This window comes from Pongo pygmaeus, chromosome 6 (assembly GCF_028885625.2).
Source record: "Pongo pygmaeus isolate AG05252 chromosome 6, NHGRI_mPonPyg2-v2.0_pri, whole genome shotgun sequence".
Classification (NCBI taxonomy): domain Eukaryota; kingdom Metazoa; phylum Chordata; class Mammalia; order Primates; family Hominidae; genus Pongo; species Pongo pygmaeus.
Genome location: NC_072379.2, coordinates 2,985,879 through 3,000,112, shown reverse-complemented (window position 1 = coordinate 3,000,112; position 14,234 = coordinate 2,985,879). Strand labels below are relative to the sequence as shown.

The 14,234-nt window shown below is 56.5% G+C and overlaps 1 protein-coding gene across 3 annotated transcripts in view; it reads left to right on the top strand.

Annotated features, from left to right (window-relative positions):
• The window catches only part of CARD11 (caspase recruitment domain family member 11), a 139,941-nt gene that overhangs the window by 107,838 nt on the left and 17,869 nt on the right, over positions 1-14,234 (top strand). For all 3 annotated transcript variants that reach the window (XM_054494580.2, XM_054494581.2, XM_054494582.2), the window contains 8 exons: positions 2,106-2,282; positions 4,038-4,089; positions 6,538-6,620; positions 8,048-8,148; positions 9,950-10,002; positions 12,440-12,572; positions 13,473-13,674; positions 14,046-14,172. In XM_054494580.2, coding sequence (XP_054350555.1) covers positions 2,106-2,282; positions 4,038-4,089; positions 6,538-6,620; positions 8,048-8,148; positions 9,950-10,002; positions 12,440-12,572; positions 13,473-13,674; positions 14,046-14,172 — 928 coding nt within the window. The remainder of the gene's footprint in view (positions 1-2,105; positions 2,283-4,037; positions 4,090-6,537; positions 6,621-8,047; positions 8,149-9,949; positions 10,003-12,439; positions 12,573-13,472; positions 13,675-14,045; positions 14,173-14,234) is intronic.

The window sequence follows — 14,234 nt, the reverse complement described above, 5'->3', positions numbered from 1 at the left end:
TGGCACCATCACAGCTCAGTGCAGCCTCAAACTCCTGGGCTCAAGCAGTCCTCCCACTTCAGCCTCCCGGGTAGCGGGACTAAAGGCACACACCACAATTCCTGACCAATTTTGTAATTTTTTTGTACAGACGAGGTCTCACTGTTTGCCAGGCTGGTCTTAAACTCCTATCCTCAAGTGATCCTCCCGCCTCAGCCTCCCAAACAGCTGGAATTACAGCCGTGAGCCACTGTGCCTGGTTGGCTCTTCATATATTTGAAGCTGGAAGTTCCCTCCCACACCCAGCATAATCCACATCTTTTAGTCTTGTGTTTGTGTCTGTTTAGTGATGAGTGGAAGCCACTCATTTTGAAGTTAGAAGATGCAGGGTAGGGCTGGGCACAGTGGCTCGTGCCTGTAATCTCAGCATCTTGGGAGGCTGAGGTGGGAGGATCGCTTTAGGACAGGAGTTCAAGACCAGTCTGGGCAACAGAGCGAAAATTTTAAAAAATTTAGAAAATTAAAATTAAAAACATAAATAAGAAGATGCAGGGGGCCAGGCGTGGGGGTTCACGCCTGTAATCTCAGCACTTTGGGAGGCCAAGGCTGGTGGATCACGAGGTCAGGAGTTCGAGACCAGCCTGACCAACATGGTGAAACCCTGTCTCTACTAAAAATACAAAAAAAATTAGCCAGGAGTGGTGGTGCGCGCCCATAGTCCCAGCTACTCGGGAATCTGAGGCAGGAGAATCACTTAAGCCCAGGAGGCGGAGGTTGCAGTGAGCCGAGATCGTGCCACTGCACTTCAGCCTGGTGACAGAGCAAGACTCCATCTCAAAAAAAAAAAAAAAGAAGATGCAGGGCAAGCTTGACCTGGCCACTTCCTCGCTGGGCAGCCTCCCCCTTAGGAGCCTCAGTGCCCTGTCAGTGACCACAGCAGCTGCTGGCCTCCCACTGGGGTTCCCCGGCACACCTGAACCATCACTGGGTTTAAGACACCCTGCAGTCGTTACGGTTCCTAGTGCCTGTGAGTAAACCCTCATTTATGGACTACGTGAATTGCAGAGTACATTTCCCAGCAGGGCCCCAGGCACTGAGAAACAAAGGAATGCCTCCTCCAGGGTAGATGTTATCACTGTTATAGCTCTGGGTTTACCGAGCGCCGTCACGTGCAGGTGCCACACAATGTGCCCTCTGTGTATTACCTCATTTACCCCCACGGAACTGTCCTGCATGGAAAGCACGCTCAGTGTCCTCATTTACAAAGGAAGGGACCCTGACCGGGCGCGGTGGCTCAGGCCTGTAATCTCAGCACTTTGGGAGGACCCGCGTTCTCGGCTGCAGTTACAGCGTGAACACAGGCCTGGCATGTAGCCCACTGTGCTGTCAGCAGGCTATGACCGGCGCTTCCGTCCGTCTGCAGAGTGGGAGTCCAGGAGCAGCAGGGGGGTAACGGGGCACGCCAAGGTGGGCTCTGCACACCCCGGAGCTCTACTGCTATTTTGAGCCCCTGAAGGATATCGCACAGGGAGTGGAACAAGACGCTTTGAGTTTGGAGGCAGCGCAGCATGAGGGTGCCTTGTGGCTTTGTGAGCCACGCAGTTCCTTCACGCCACGGCACTCCGCTTCCTATTTTGTAAAAAGTGATTATCAACAACAACCTCTACTTGTCAGGAAGGATTCAATGAGGTGACAGTTATGAAGCGCTCCAGACACTACCTAGCACTGTGTTTTTTGTTTGTTTTTTTTTTTAACATCATTCAGTCATTCTGAATATTTTTTATATTTTTAGCTCAGGCACAGGGCTACAAATTGGAAATTTAATGGTGACGGATGAGCTGTAAGGGGCTGAGGCCAGTTAGGAGGCAATGCCTTTACCATTGTACAAGAAGACCGGGGCTTGCTTGGGAGACTGGACCAGAAGCCTGGGAGGAGGAGCATCATGAGGCTGGAATGATGGGGCTCAGTGTCTGGGGTTACGGCTGGCGTCAGGAAAGAAGAATGGCCGAAGTGAGCTTCATGCTCGGGTGGCCGAGGGAATGATGACACTGTCAGCCCAGCCATTTTGCCCACTGGTGGCACATCGCCAAACCCCATCGCTAACACCAGCTTTTCCCTGTCCCCAGAGTCTGCCCAGGAACCTGCCAGTAACCATCATCTCTCAGGACTTTGGGGACGCCAGCCCCAGGACCAATGGTCAAGAAGCTGACGATTCTTCCACCTCGGAGGAGTCACCTGAAGACAGCAAGTACTTCCTGCCCTACCATCCGCCCCAGCGCAGGATGAACCTAAAGGGCATCCAGGTGCATGGGTGTGGAGGGAGGAGGCGCACAGGTGCAGGGCAGAGGGTCTGTGAGCTGGGGGCCCCTGCAGGCGGTGATGGAGCAGCACAGCCACGCCTGCTTCTGGGTGGGTCTTGGGTACCCAGACTGTGACTCAACCTATTTCAACCCTGTAAGCTGGAAATCCTGCCAACTCGCTTTTTACTCATTTGTACATTTTTACGGATTCCCTCACTCTTATAAATGTAATAGACATTAAAAGAGAGAGAAAGAAAGACAGGCTGGGCACGGTAGCTCACGCCTGTAATCCCAGCACTTTGGGAGGCCAATGCGGGAGGATCGCTTGAGGTCAGGAGTTCCAGAGCAGCCTGGGCAACATAGGAAGATCCAGTGTCTCAAAAAAAGAACAAAAAGAAAAAAAACAGCCAGGCATTGTGGTACATACCTGTAGTCCCAGCTACTCAGGAGGCTGAGGCAGGAGGATCACTTGAGCCCAGGAGTTGGAGGCTGCCGTGAGCTATGATCGCACTACTATACTCCAGCCTGGGTGACAGAGCAAGACCCTGTCTCAATAATAAAAGAGAGAGAGACAGAGAGAGAGAGAAAGGAAAGAAAGAGAAAGGAAAGAAAGAGAAAGAAAGAAAAGAAAGAAAGAAGGAAAGAAAGAAAAGAAAGAAAGAAAAAGAAAGAAAGGAAAGAAAGAGAAAGAAAGAAAGGCAGGCAGATGGAGGGAAAGAGAATGAAATGAGCATCATTTCCAAATTCAGGCTTGGCGCAGTCGCTCACGCCTGTAATCCCAGCACTTTGGGCAGCTGAGGTGGACGGATCACCTGAGGTCAGGAGTTCGATACCAGCCTGGCCAACATGGCGAAATCCCATCTCTACTAAAAATACAAAAATTAGCCGGGCGTGGTGGTGGACACCTGTAGTCCCAGCTACTCGGGAGGCTGAGGCAGGAGAATGGCGTGAACCCAGGAGGCAGAGCTTGAGCTGAGATCGCACCACTGCACTCCAGCCTGGGCGATAGAGCAAGACTCTGTCTCAAAAAAAAAAAAAACCATTCATTTGTTTATTCATCACATATGTATTGAGTATATGTATTGAATACCAATCACATGCCCATCACATGTCAGGCACCATCCTGGGAGCTGGAGTTAGCAGTAATCCTGTCACTTTGCTCAGAATCTTGGGCAACCCGAAGCCCATGGCTGGCTCTCGATGGGGAGGGAATGAGTGAATGAATGAGACGCCACAGCAGGGCCTGACAATGCCTCCACCTCTCCCAGCCTTGCACACGCCAAGCCAGAAGGCCTGAGGCAGCACATCTGAGCTGACTGAGACCCCGTTAGCACTCCGGGCCGGGGGTGGCCAGGGCACCTGCCCGGCAGCCTCACCCTCTTCTGAAACCCGCTCTGTGTCGTGTACCCAGCTCTGCTCAGCTTCACACTCCCCGCGCATCGCTTGGTCCCCTTTGCCGCTCTTGGCTCCTGTCCTGTCTTCTGCCATGAGCCATATTGCATGGCCGCCCTGGGAGGAGAGCTTGTCTGTACCAGCAGCTGCCTGATTCAAGCCCAAGGGAGCCGCTGTGTCTTGTCGTCCCGGCCATGGGAGATGAGCATCGGTCCGTGTACGTTCCGGGCCAACCCTGGTGGCCATATGACGAGGGACAGGATGGCTGGACTCGCTTTATTTTTTTCTAAGCCCCGGTGACATGTGTCTAGGTCCCTGTTTGATTTGTGTCTTGTGTCTTGTTTCTTCGCCTCCCCTCCCTTTTAGCTGCAGAGAGCCAAATCCCCCATCAGCCTGAAGCGAACATCAGATTTTCAAGGTTAGTGAGACGCCCAGATCTCTCTTGGCCTGTCTCATCTGTCACTCTGTCTCTCTCGGTCCATCTGTTTCTCCCACTGTAATGAACAATCCTGCATGGTAAACGTGGCGGGTTCTCGGGGGTCTCGGGGTGGTGGGTCTCCATCCAAATAGCAGTTAATGTTCATCGTCATTCGAAGCGGGCAGGAGCCCCAACTGCTGAAAGGTCCCCTCTGTGGTTCCCTCCACGCTTCCCCGCCTCTCCCGGTGAGTCTGTCCGGAATCCCTGGTGCATTCACTGAACTGTGCGTTTTGCCCATGGCTTCTCAGTGAGAGGACTCTTTGACCCTCTTCCAAGACTTTTGGCCGGGTGGTCCCCCACAGGACCTCACAGGAGGCTGGTTCATTGGTCAGTCCCTGGTTCTTCTCCGAGACACACTGCCTTCAGAATCTTCTCTTTTGTCCTCACCATGTCTCTGGGAGTGACAGATCAGCTAGGAAGGGTTTGCCTAAGCAAATCAAGCACCTACTATGTGCCAGGTGCTGGAAGGCCCGAGTAGATGCCCATAGACCCCACACACTCAGGCAGGGCCACAGCCGGGAGGTGGAAAGTGCATGGGTCCTGAGAGTGGCAGGACAAAGGTCAGAGAAGGATCCATCAAGAAGGGCACATTTGGCCGGGCGTGGTGGCTCACACCTATAATCCCAGCACTTTGGGAGGCCAAGGCGGGCAGATCACCTGAGGTGAGGAGTTTGAGACCAGCCTTGTCAACGTGGTGAAACCCTGTCTCTACTAAAAATACAAAAATTAGCCGGGCGTGGTGGCAGATGCCTGTAATCCCAGCTACTCGGGAGGCTGAAGCAGGAGAATCAGTGGAACCCAGGAGGCGGAGGTTGCAGTGAGCCAAGATGGCACCACTGCACTCCAGCCTGGGCGACAGAGTGAGATGCTGTCTCAAAAAAAAAAAGAAAGAAAGAAAAAGGTGGAGGTGAAGTGTACATTTAAACTGGGGCTGGAAAAGGGAGCCTTTTGGTGGAGGGAACACAGTGTCCAGAAGGACTCCTCAGGTCAGAGAGGGGCCCATAAACAGAGATGTGGAGACCAGGAGGTGCACCGGGCAGAAGCTGCCCTGCCGCCCCAGAGCGCAAAGCAGGAGAGCACTGGGCTGAGACTGTGGGCGCCTTGCTGAAGATATGGACTTCATCCTGCACGGCAAGGATGAAGCCTCCCCCAGGTGGCTTTGGGGTGGGCAGGAGAGTGAAGAGTGCAGACCCGTGCTTAAGGCCATTCTCTCTGGACACGGAGGGTAGCGGAGGGAGGCCAAGGCGGGGGGCCCCGTCCAGCTCCCTCACGGCCACATCCGGTGTCTCAACAGCCTTCTTTATCAGAAGGCAGGTGCAAAGGGCCTGGGGCCTGCAGGAAGAAGAGAAAGGGGTTGCATCAAAGGGAAGAGACAGGATGCAGTGGCCATGGGGCTTCTTCGCTCCTCATCAGACCTTAATAGGCTGCCCAGTGCCAGGTGCTGGGGGCCCAGGGAAGGACAGCGTATGGTTCCTCCCCACAAGGCATCCGCTGACGGGGGTGCATGTATGTTTATCTCTCTGTGCACACAACACGGGCACACACAGCAAGGGTGGGAGCAAGGAGGGGACACAGAGAGCAAAGCCGTCAGATGAGGGCTGAGAGGATGTGCACATGGTCCCCAGGCAACCCACGACAGAGCCAGGGGTTGGGGCAGGGACATCAAGGGAGGCTTCACTGAGGAGGTGACAGACTTGGCCCCCAGTTTGTCCTCATCCCCATCAGCCAGCCCTGCTTGTCAGGGAGAGGCAGTCCATGCTGATGGCGGAGAATTGGACAGGAAGACTCATGCCCCAGTTGTCCATTGTTCACAGAAAATGCCAGCCGGGGTCCCCACACCAGTCCTCAGAGACACATGGCGTTGTCCAGCTTTGACCCAGGCTTTGCCCAGGGGGTGACCCTCACTAGGAGCTGGGATATGTTGGCAAACGAGACCCACCCCCGCATCCCCGCCAGGAGCCTACTGTGTGGTGGGGGGAGACGGGAAAAGAAGAGATGGTTTTATGCCTGTGATCCCAGCGCTTTGGGAGGCCAAGGCAGGAGAATTACTTGAGGCTGGGAGTTCAAGACCAGCCTGGGCAACATAGCAAGACACCGTCTCTATAAAAAATTTAATAAAAAGCAAGAGGAGGTTTTTGAGGGCTCTTTCTCCAGCAGATGCCACAGAGAGGGGAGTGAGCCCCCAAGGGAGAGAAGAGGCCCCAGACCCACCTCGTTAGAAGGAGGTTTGGGATGACGCCAGACAGTCCCATGTACCTATGGGCCATGGGGCTCTGACTTCCCTTTCCCCACCTTTTCTCTCCCTCCCCTCGCTCTCTTCCACCTCAAATGCTCCCCGGCCCCCTTCTCCTTTCTTTGTCTCTCCCACCTCGTCTCCCATGAGGACAGCCAAGGGGCACGAGGAAGAAGGCATGGATGCCAGCCCCAGCTCCTGTGGATCTCTGCCCATCACCAACTCCTTCACCAAGATGGTGAGCTGCAGCCTCTGCCTGACCTATGGGTCCCCTCTGTTGTCTCCCCCTGCAGAACAGTGTCCGGGGCCCCAGCTCATGCCCACCACCCACTCTTCCTCCAGAGCTCATCCCCACCCCCCTCTCCCCCTGCAGAACGCCATCCAGGGCCCCAGCTCATCCCCACCACCCTCTCCCCCTGCAGAACGCCATCCAGGGCCCCAGCTCATCCCCACCACCCTCTCCCCCTGCAGAACGCCATCCAGGGCCCCAGCTTATCCCCACCACCCTCTCCCCCTGCAGAACGCCATCCAGGGCCCCAGCTTATCCCCACCACCCTCTCTCGCTCCAGAGTGCCATCCGGAGCCCCAGCTCATCCCCCAACACCCTCTCCTGCTGCAGAGCACCATCCCGGGGCCCTAGCCTCGTCCACCCCACCAGCCCCGACCCACCTCACCTTCCTCCCCAAGTCCCAGCCTCTGAGCAGCGCTGCTGCCTGCTCTGGGCTGCAGCCCCAGCCTCCCTTATGTTTATTTAGAGAGGTTTCCACAGCCTCGCAATGTATTTACACCTTCTTGCCGCCTCCTTTCCCAATTTAACACTTGGTGGGAGGAGGAGCTGGGCCTCCCAGGGGCTGTCGCGCATGGCACAGGCCGTGAAAATTCTGCCGCAACTTCTCAGCCCCTGGCAACTCCTGCAGCCTGGGGAGCGGGCGGCAGGCAGGGCAGGGAGCTGTGAGCAGCTGGAGCCGACGCAGAGCTGAGGCTCAGGGCCCTCTCCCCAGCCCAGAACCCCTATCCGGGCAGAGCCAGGCAGTGTCCCAGCCACTGCATCCAGCACTGCCCACCCCCCACCAGGCAGCAGAAGGCCCAAGATTAGAAATTCTAACCCCAAGGGGAAGCCCTGGGAAGCTTGTCAGCTCAGCTTCCAAAATCGGGCCCTGGGGGAGGCAGAGATTTTATAATGAATGATTCCTGTCTGATGGCTGCCCTGAGTGGCAGAATCCCAGGCTCTTATTAAGAGTGGCTCTGGCCAGGATCCAGCAGGCCTGGTTTCAAAGGTCGCCCTCCAGCAGCTGTGCCGTCCGGGGCACCATTGCCCTCCCCACACCCCAGGCCCACACTGTTCACCATGTTTAGAGCAGGTGCAGCCCGGGGGCCTTGAGCTCAGCCTGTGCACCATGGCGAGGCAGCGCCCCAGTCCCCAAGCCGGCCGGCTCCCACCTGCGTCCTCCCTGTGAGCAGATGTGCTAACAGATGTACTTCAAGCTCGGCGGCTGTGGCCGCTCCGGGCTGAGCACGAGCCTGCTCCAGCCAAGGTCGCCGCTGAGAGCCGGCTCGCTGCCTCCATGCCGCCTGAGTAGCAGGCAGGCACGATTTTGCATTGAATTTAGTCCCTGAGTCTGTAATATTTATGCACCCATAACGTGTGTGTGTCTGTGTCTGAAGCAGCCCCCCCGGAGCCGCAGCAGCATCATGTCAATCACCGCCGAGCCCCCGGGAAACGACTCCATCGTCAGACGCTACAAGGAGGACGCGCCCCATCGCAGGTGGGTGGCAGGTGAGGGAGGACTGGGCGTTTGCCCTGTGCCACCATGCCAAGCCTCCTTACCCTGTCTCTGGGCCAGTCCACGCTTGCTGACCCAGCTGTCCTCGAAGCAACCCTGAAAGGCAGGGTACTGCTCATTGTACAGATGAGGGGGCTGAGGCTCGGAGGAGGGACGTGGCCTCTCCGGGTTCACCCAGCTGCCTATTCAAAGACAAAACCTATGACCCGTGGCTCCATGCTGCCCAGAAATCAGGTTCCCGGGCCCCACGGCCCCAGGGCTTGGCTTTTTCTGCCAAAGAATAAGAAACTCATGGCTGGGCATGGTGGCTCACACCTGTAATCCCAGCACTTTGGGAGGCCGAGGCGGGTGGATCACCTGAAGTCAGGAGTTCGAGACCAGCCTGACCAATATGGTGAAACCCCATCTCTACTAAAATTACAAAAAATTAGCTGGGCGTGGTGGCATGCGCCTGTAATCCCAGCTACTCGGGAGTCTGAGGCAGGAGAATCGCTTGAATCCGGCAGGTGGAGGTTGCAGTGAGCCGAGATCATGCCCCTGCACTCCAGCCTGGGTGACAGAGCGAGACTCTGTCTCAAAAAAAAAAAGAAACTCATGAATGGCTTCTCCAATCTCCTCTCCCACCTTCCTTACTTCCTGAAAACCATTAGAGTCCTCACAAGGAGAACCACATTAGATGTATGCCTGGGCGACGGGTGTTTCCAGCCTATCAGGGTTTGGCACGTCACCTACAAAGTCAGAGGTTGTTGGGCAGTTTCCAGAAGGGCAGAGAGCAAGCAGTGGCCTTGGAGGCTGGATCCACACCCCCGGTCCCGCTGGGGCCTGGGTTTGGGCCTCTCAGCATGGCCTTCCCTGGCTGGCTCCAGAGATCAGCAGCAAAGATCTGCACTAGGCCAGGCACACTGGCTCATGCCTGTAATCCCAACACTTTGGGAGGCTGAGGCAGGCGGATCACCTGAGGTCAGCAGTTCAAGACCAGACTGGCCAACATGGCAAAACCCCATCTCTAATAAAAATTTAAAAAATAAAAAATAAAAATAGCTGGGCATGGTGGCATGCACCTGTAATCCTAGCTACTGGGGAGGCTGAGGCAGGAGAATCGCTTGAACCTGGGAGGCAGAGGTTGCAGTGAGCCAAGATCACACCATTGCACTTCAGCCTGGGTGACAGGAGCAAAACTCCATCTCAAAAAAAAAAAAAAAATCAGACCCACGCCAGCCCCTCCACCAGCAGCTGTGTTGCGGGGACTCCCTCTGGCCAGCCGGGGGCAGGTGTTGAAAGCAGCTTTCAGAAGCCACATGTGGCGTCTGCATCAAAGCACCTGCACCTTGAAGCACTATTGCAAAAACCACATGCAGACAATTGAGAACTCCAGAGCACAGCAAGCTTGCTGTGTCCACTCCGGCTGAGGGGCGCTCAGCTCCCAAACCCATCACACAGGGCAGATGGATCTCTGTCCTGTGCCATGTCGGAGAAGAGTGAGAGAGACATGAACAGCAGGTGGGGCCAGCGGGGCCTCTGTTCACCTGCCCTGGCTTTCCTCCTCCCCTGCTGGAGGAGGCAATCTCCAAGACCTCCGGGCCGCCCACCCTTCCAGGGATCCTCATGCCTCCTCCACCCTTCCTTGTCCCAACCTCCTCCACCCATACCGCCCTCTCAGAAGCAAGGCCGCCCGGAAGCCTGGAACCTTCCAGAAGCTTCTCTCTCCCTCGCCTGCGTGCGCGCGCGCACACACACACACACTCACATGCATGCTTTCCCCGCCCTCCCTTGTGTCTTGCAGCACAGTCGAAGAAGACAATGACAGCGGCGGGTTTGACGCCTTAGATCTGGACGGTACGTGCCTCTCAGATCCGGGAGGGTCCTGGGTAGGACGGGTCACGGAGGGTCACAGGTGGAGGGTCACAGGTCCTTAAGACCTACTATGTGGAGTGGACTCAGAGTCGCTCTTGAACACAAAAGATAAGCCTCTGTCCCCCATTGGGCTTGCGCATGGTGGAGAGATGCCCTGTGAGCTTGTTCTTTATCGTGTAGGTAATGGGGGCCCATCCAGCTGCCATGCAGAGGGCGCGAGCTAGGTCTGGGCTTTTAAAAAGCGTAGCTCTCACGTACTCTAGCCGGGCACCATGGAGGGGCTCGACCTGCGTACCTGATCCAGTTTAATCTCAACAACCGCTCTCAGAAATGCTATTGTTACCCTCATTTTACAGATAAAGAAAGGAGCCTCAGAAACAGTAAAGAACAGGAGGGCAGAGAGTAGGCTGGGAGCAGGGACTTCTCATACGAAATTCATGTGTTGAACTGTTAACCAGCCTCTGCAAAAGGAATACAGCATGCAGATGGAGAGGCCAACATTGGAGGGGCAAGGCTGGGGGGAGAGGCGGACCTTGGAGGTGCAAGGCTGTGGGGAGAGGCGGACCTTGGAGGTGCAAGGCTGTGGGGAGAGGCGGACCTTGGAGGTGCAAGGCTGTGGGGAGAGGCGGACCTTGGAGGTGCAAGGCTGTGGGGAGAGGCGGACCTTGGAGGTGCAAGGCTGAGGGGAGAGGCGGACCTTGGAGGTGCAAGGCTGTGGGGAGAGGCGGACCTTGGAGGTGCAAGGCTGTGGGGAGAGGCGGACCTTGGAGGTGCAAGGCTGTGGGGAGAGGCGGACCTTGGAGGTTCAAGGCTGTGGGGAGAGGCGGACCTTGGAGGTGCAAGGCTGAGGGGAGAGGCGGACCTTGGAGGTGCAAGGCTGAGGGGAGAGGCGGACCTTGGAGGTGCAAGGCTGAGGGGAGAGGCCGACTTTGGAGGTGCAAGGCTGAGGGGAGAGGCTGACATTGGAAGGGCAAAGCCAGGGAAACAGGTCGACATTGGAGGGGCAAAGCAGGATGGGGAGAAGTAGGGAGGGTGGAGGCGGGCTTGCAGGGTCACCACCTTCAAGCCTGTCTCAGCACCGAGGGAGGGTGGCAGCATCCCCTGGCCCCGACAGAGCTGGCAGCAGGGGAGACTGTGGCTCAGAGTCCTCCGGGTGTGCCCTGCCAGCCCCCTCTCTTCCAGGGCTCCCCCAGCCTTTGCCAGCTAAGGCTGCCAACCAATGAAACGAAAGATGAGTGGTCCTCCTTAATGGGGAAGCATCAGCGCTATCAAGTGTTAAAGAGAGGTTAGCACCTAATCGAGGCTGGGTAATGAGAAGAATTGAAAGAGTTTTGGAAAGGGGAGAGAATCCTGGGCAACCGTCCAAAGTATTTTGCAGTGTCGGGAAAAATTCCGTTTGCAGAGAAGCCTTTGTTATCAGCCCCGAGCAGATTTGCAGTTCCCTCCATCCCAGCCACCCAGAGCTCCGGGCAGTGGGTGTCTTTCCCCCAGGTGTTCCGGGTCCACCTGGGGTGAGAAGATAGGAAGGGGCCTCCTATTGGGGCCAGACCCTCCTTTTCCCGCCCTGTTTCAGGCCCCTGTGGGCCAGGAAGCTGATGGATGATAGTGAGGCCTTAGGGTCCCAAAACGAAAATCTGGGGGCCCAATTCAAAAACAGAATGAAGCCAGCCGCAGTGCCTCACGCCTGTAATCCCAGCACTCTGAGAGGCCAAGGCAGGTGGATCACTGGAGGCCAGGAGGGGTGACATAGCAAGACCCTGTCTCTACAAAAAAATAATTAATTAGCCAGGCATGGCGGCATGTGCCTGTAGTCCCAGCTCCTTGGAAAGCCAAGACAGGAGGATGGCTTGAGCCCAGAAATTCAAAACCAGCCTGGACAGCACAGTGAGACTCCGTCTCTATAAAAAAAATTTTTTTTTTAATTATCCAGACATAGTGGTGCACAACTGTAGTCTCAGCTACTCCAGAGGCTGAGGCAGGAGGATCACTTGAGCCCAGGAGGTTGAAGCTGCAGTGAGCTCTGATTACACCATCACACTGCAGCCTGGGCAACATAGCAAGACCCTCTCTCAAAAAAAAAAAAAAAAACTAGAACAAGCAACTGCTAATGGAAAGCCCCCCTTTTCCAGATACAAAAAAAAAAAAAAAGAATCTTAAAAACCAGATACCTGATAAGGCTTCCCACTAAGAGGAAGCTCCTGGAGGCTGGAGAACGTCTGCATTGGAGACATTCAATGCAGGACTCAGCCATCTGCGCCAGGGAACCTCAGAGACCGATCTCCTGGGAGGCTGCCCGGGAAGAGTAGGGAAGGAGGGCTCCGAGCCTGCCCCCAGTGCCGGCACCAGCCCAGCAGGTCCCAGGGCTGTCTCCAGAGCTCCCCGCCACCCCTGGTACTGATGGGCCCTCGTCCCTCTGCAGATGACAGTCACGAACGCTACTCCTTCGGACCCTCCTCCGTTCACTCCTCCTCCTCGTCCCACCAATCCGAGGGCCTGGATGCCTACGACCTGGAGCAGGTCAACCTCATGTTCAGGAAGTTCTCTCTGGAAAGGTACCCCAGTGAAGGGGAAGCCGGGGTTGAGGGGGGGGATGGGATAAAGACCCCTTCCCCCTCGCTGTCTTGCAAAGGGGACCATGCACATGGGCCTTGTTCTCCTAGAGGCAGAACCAGAATCGTAGCATTCCCGAGTCAGAAATCACTTCCTGGCTGGGCGCTTTGCTCACACCTCTAATCCCAGGACTTTGGGAGGCCAAGACAGGAGGATTGCTTGAGCCCAGGAGTTCCAGACCAGCCTGGGCAACACTCAAGACCCCATCTCTACAAAATAATTTAAACATTAGCCAGACATGGTGGCAGACACCTGTAGTCTCAGCTACTCAGGAGGCTGAGGCAGGAGGATCACTTGAGCCCAGGAGGTTGAGCCTGCAGTGAGCTACGATTGCACCACTGCACTCCAGCCTGGGCGACGGAGCAAGACCCCGTCTCAAAAAAAAGAAATCACTTCTTCTGACCTCCCAAGTGTCCAGGTGCAGAAACCGAGGCCCACAGAGGGAGGGGCTTGCCCAAGGCCATGCAGCACGGCAGAGGCAAAGAAGTGGGACCCAGATACCCAGCAGTCCCCATCCATGACACACTGGAGCCCAGTGGGCCGCGCTCAAGGGGACCCTCCTGACATGGCCATTGTCAGTCCCAGCATGGCTGCTGCAGGCGACAGAGGGTGCCTCAGCTCCTCTCCTCATCTGCATTTCTCGCAGCAGGAGCCACTTGTGAGCTCTCACTTCCCTTAGCCATTAAGGGCCATTCTCGGAGCCAGGACACCCTGGCGCCTGATGACCGCAGGAGGCCATGCCACCGGGGTCCTGGCGCCCACCACCAACCCCCGGTGTGTCCCAGTAGGACTTTTCTCTCTTCAGCCCAGCTGCCTAACTGCCATTCTGTTCCCTGCTGCAGACCCTTCCGGCCTTCGGTCACCTCCGTGGGGCATGTGCGGGGCCCAGGGCCCTCGGTGCAGCACACGACGCTGAACGGCGACAGCCTCACCTCCCAGCTCACCCTGCTGGGAGGCAACGCGCGAGGGAGCTTCGTGCACTCGGTCAAGCCTGGCTCTCTGGCCGAGAAAGCCGGCCTGCGTGAGGGCCACCAGCTGCTCCTGGTGAGGGGCTGGTGGCAAGGGAGGTGGCTGCAACTGTAGTGTCAGTGGTGACATTTAGGAGCCCCTAAGCCTTGCATTCAGCCACGGATCCTCGGGCAGGAGGAGGGAGCTGGAAGGTGGTCAGACCATCGGCATTGTGGGACCCTTCTCTCCCCAGCTCCCCGCTCATGCTTCTGCATCCTGCAAGCTCCCAGGGTGCAGGCAGGAGGCAGGTGCAACCCCCTGAGCAAAATGCTTTTTCCCCCTGTTGGCACTGAGCTAGTCTTTGTTCGGGGAGAGATGGTTTTTTTCCCAATGTACAGAGAGCAGTCTCACTCCTGCAGCTCTGCTGCCTGTGGAGCCGGGAGGCAAACGCTGTCTCTGCTCTCCAGCTAGAAGGCTGCATCCGAGGTGAGAGGCAGAGTGTCCCGTTGGACACATGCACCAAAGAGGAAGCCCACTGGACCATCCAGAGGTGCAGCGGCCCCGTCACGCTGCACTACAAGGTCAACCACGAAGGTGAGACCTCCCTCCACCGTCCGGAGCGACCCTTGGCCAGGGAGGCAAGTCTCTGACCTGGA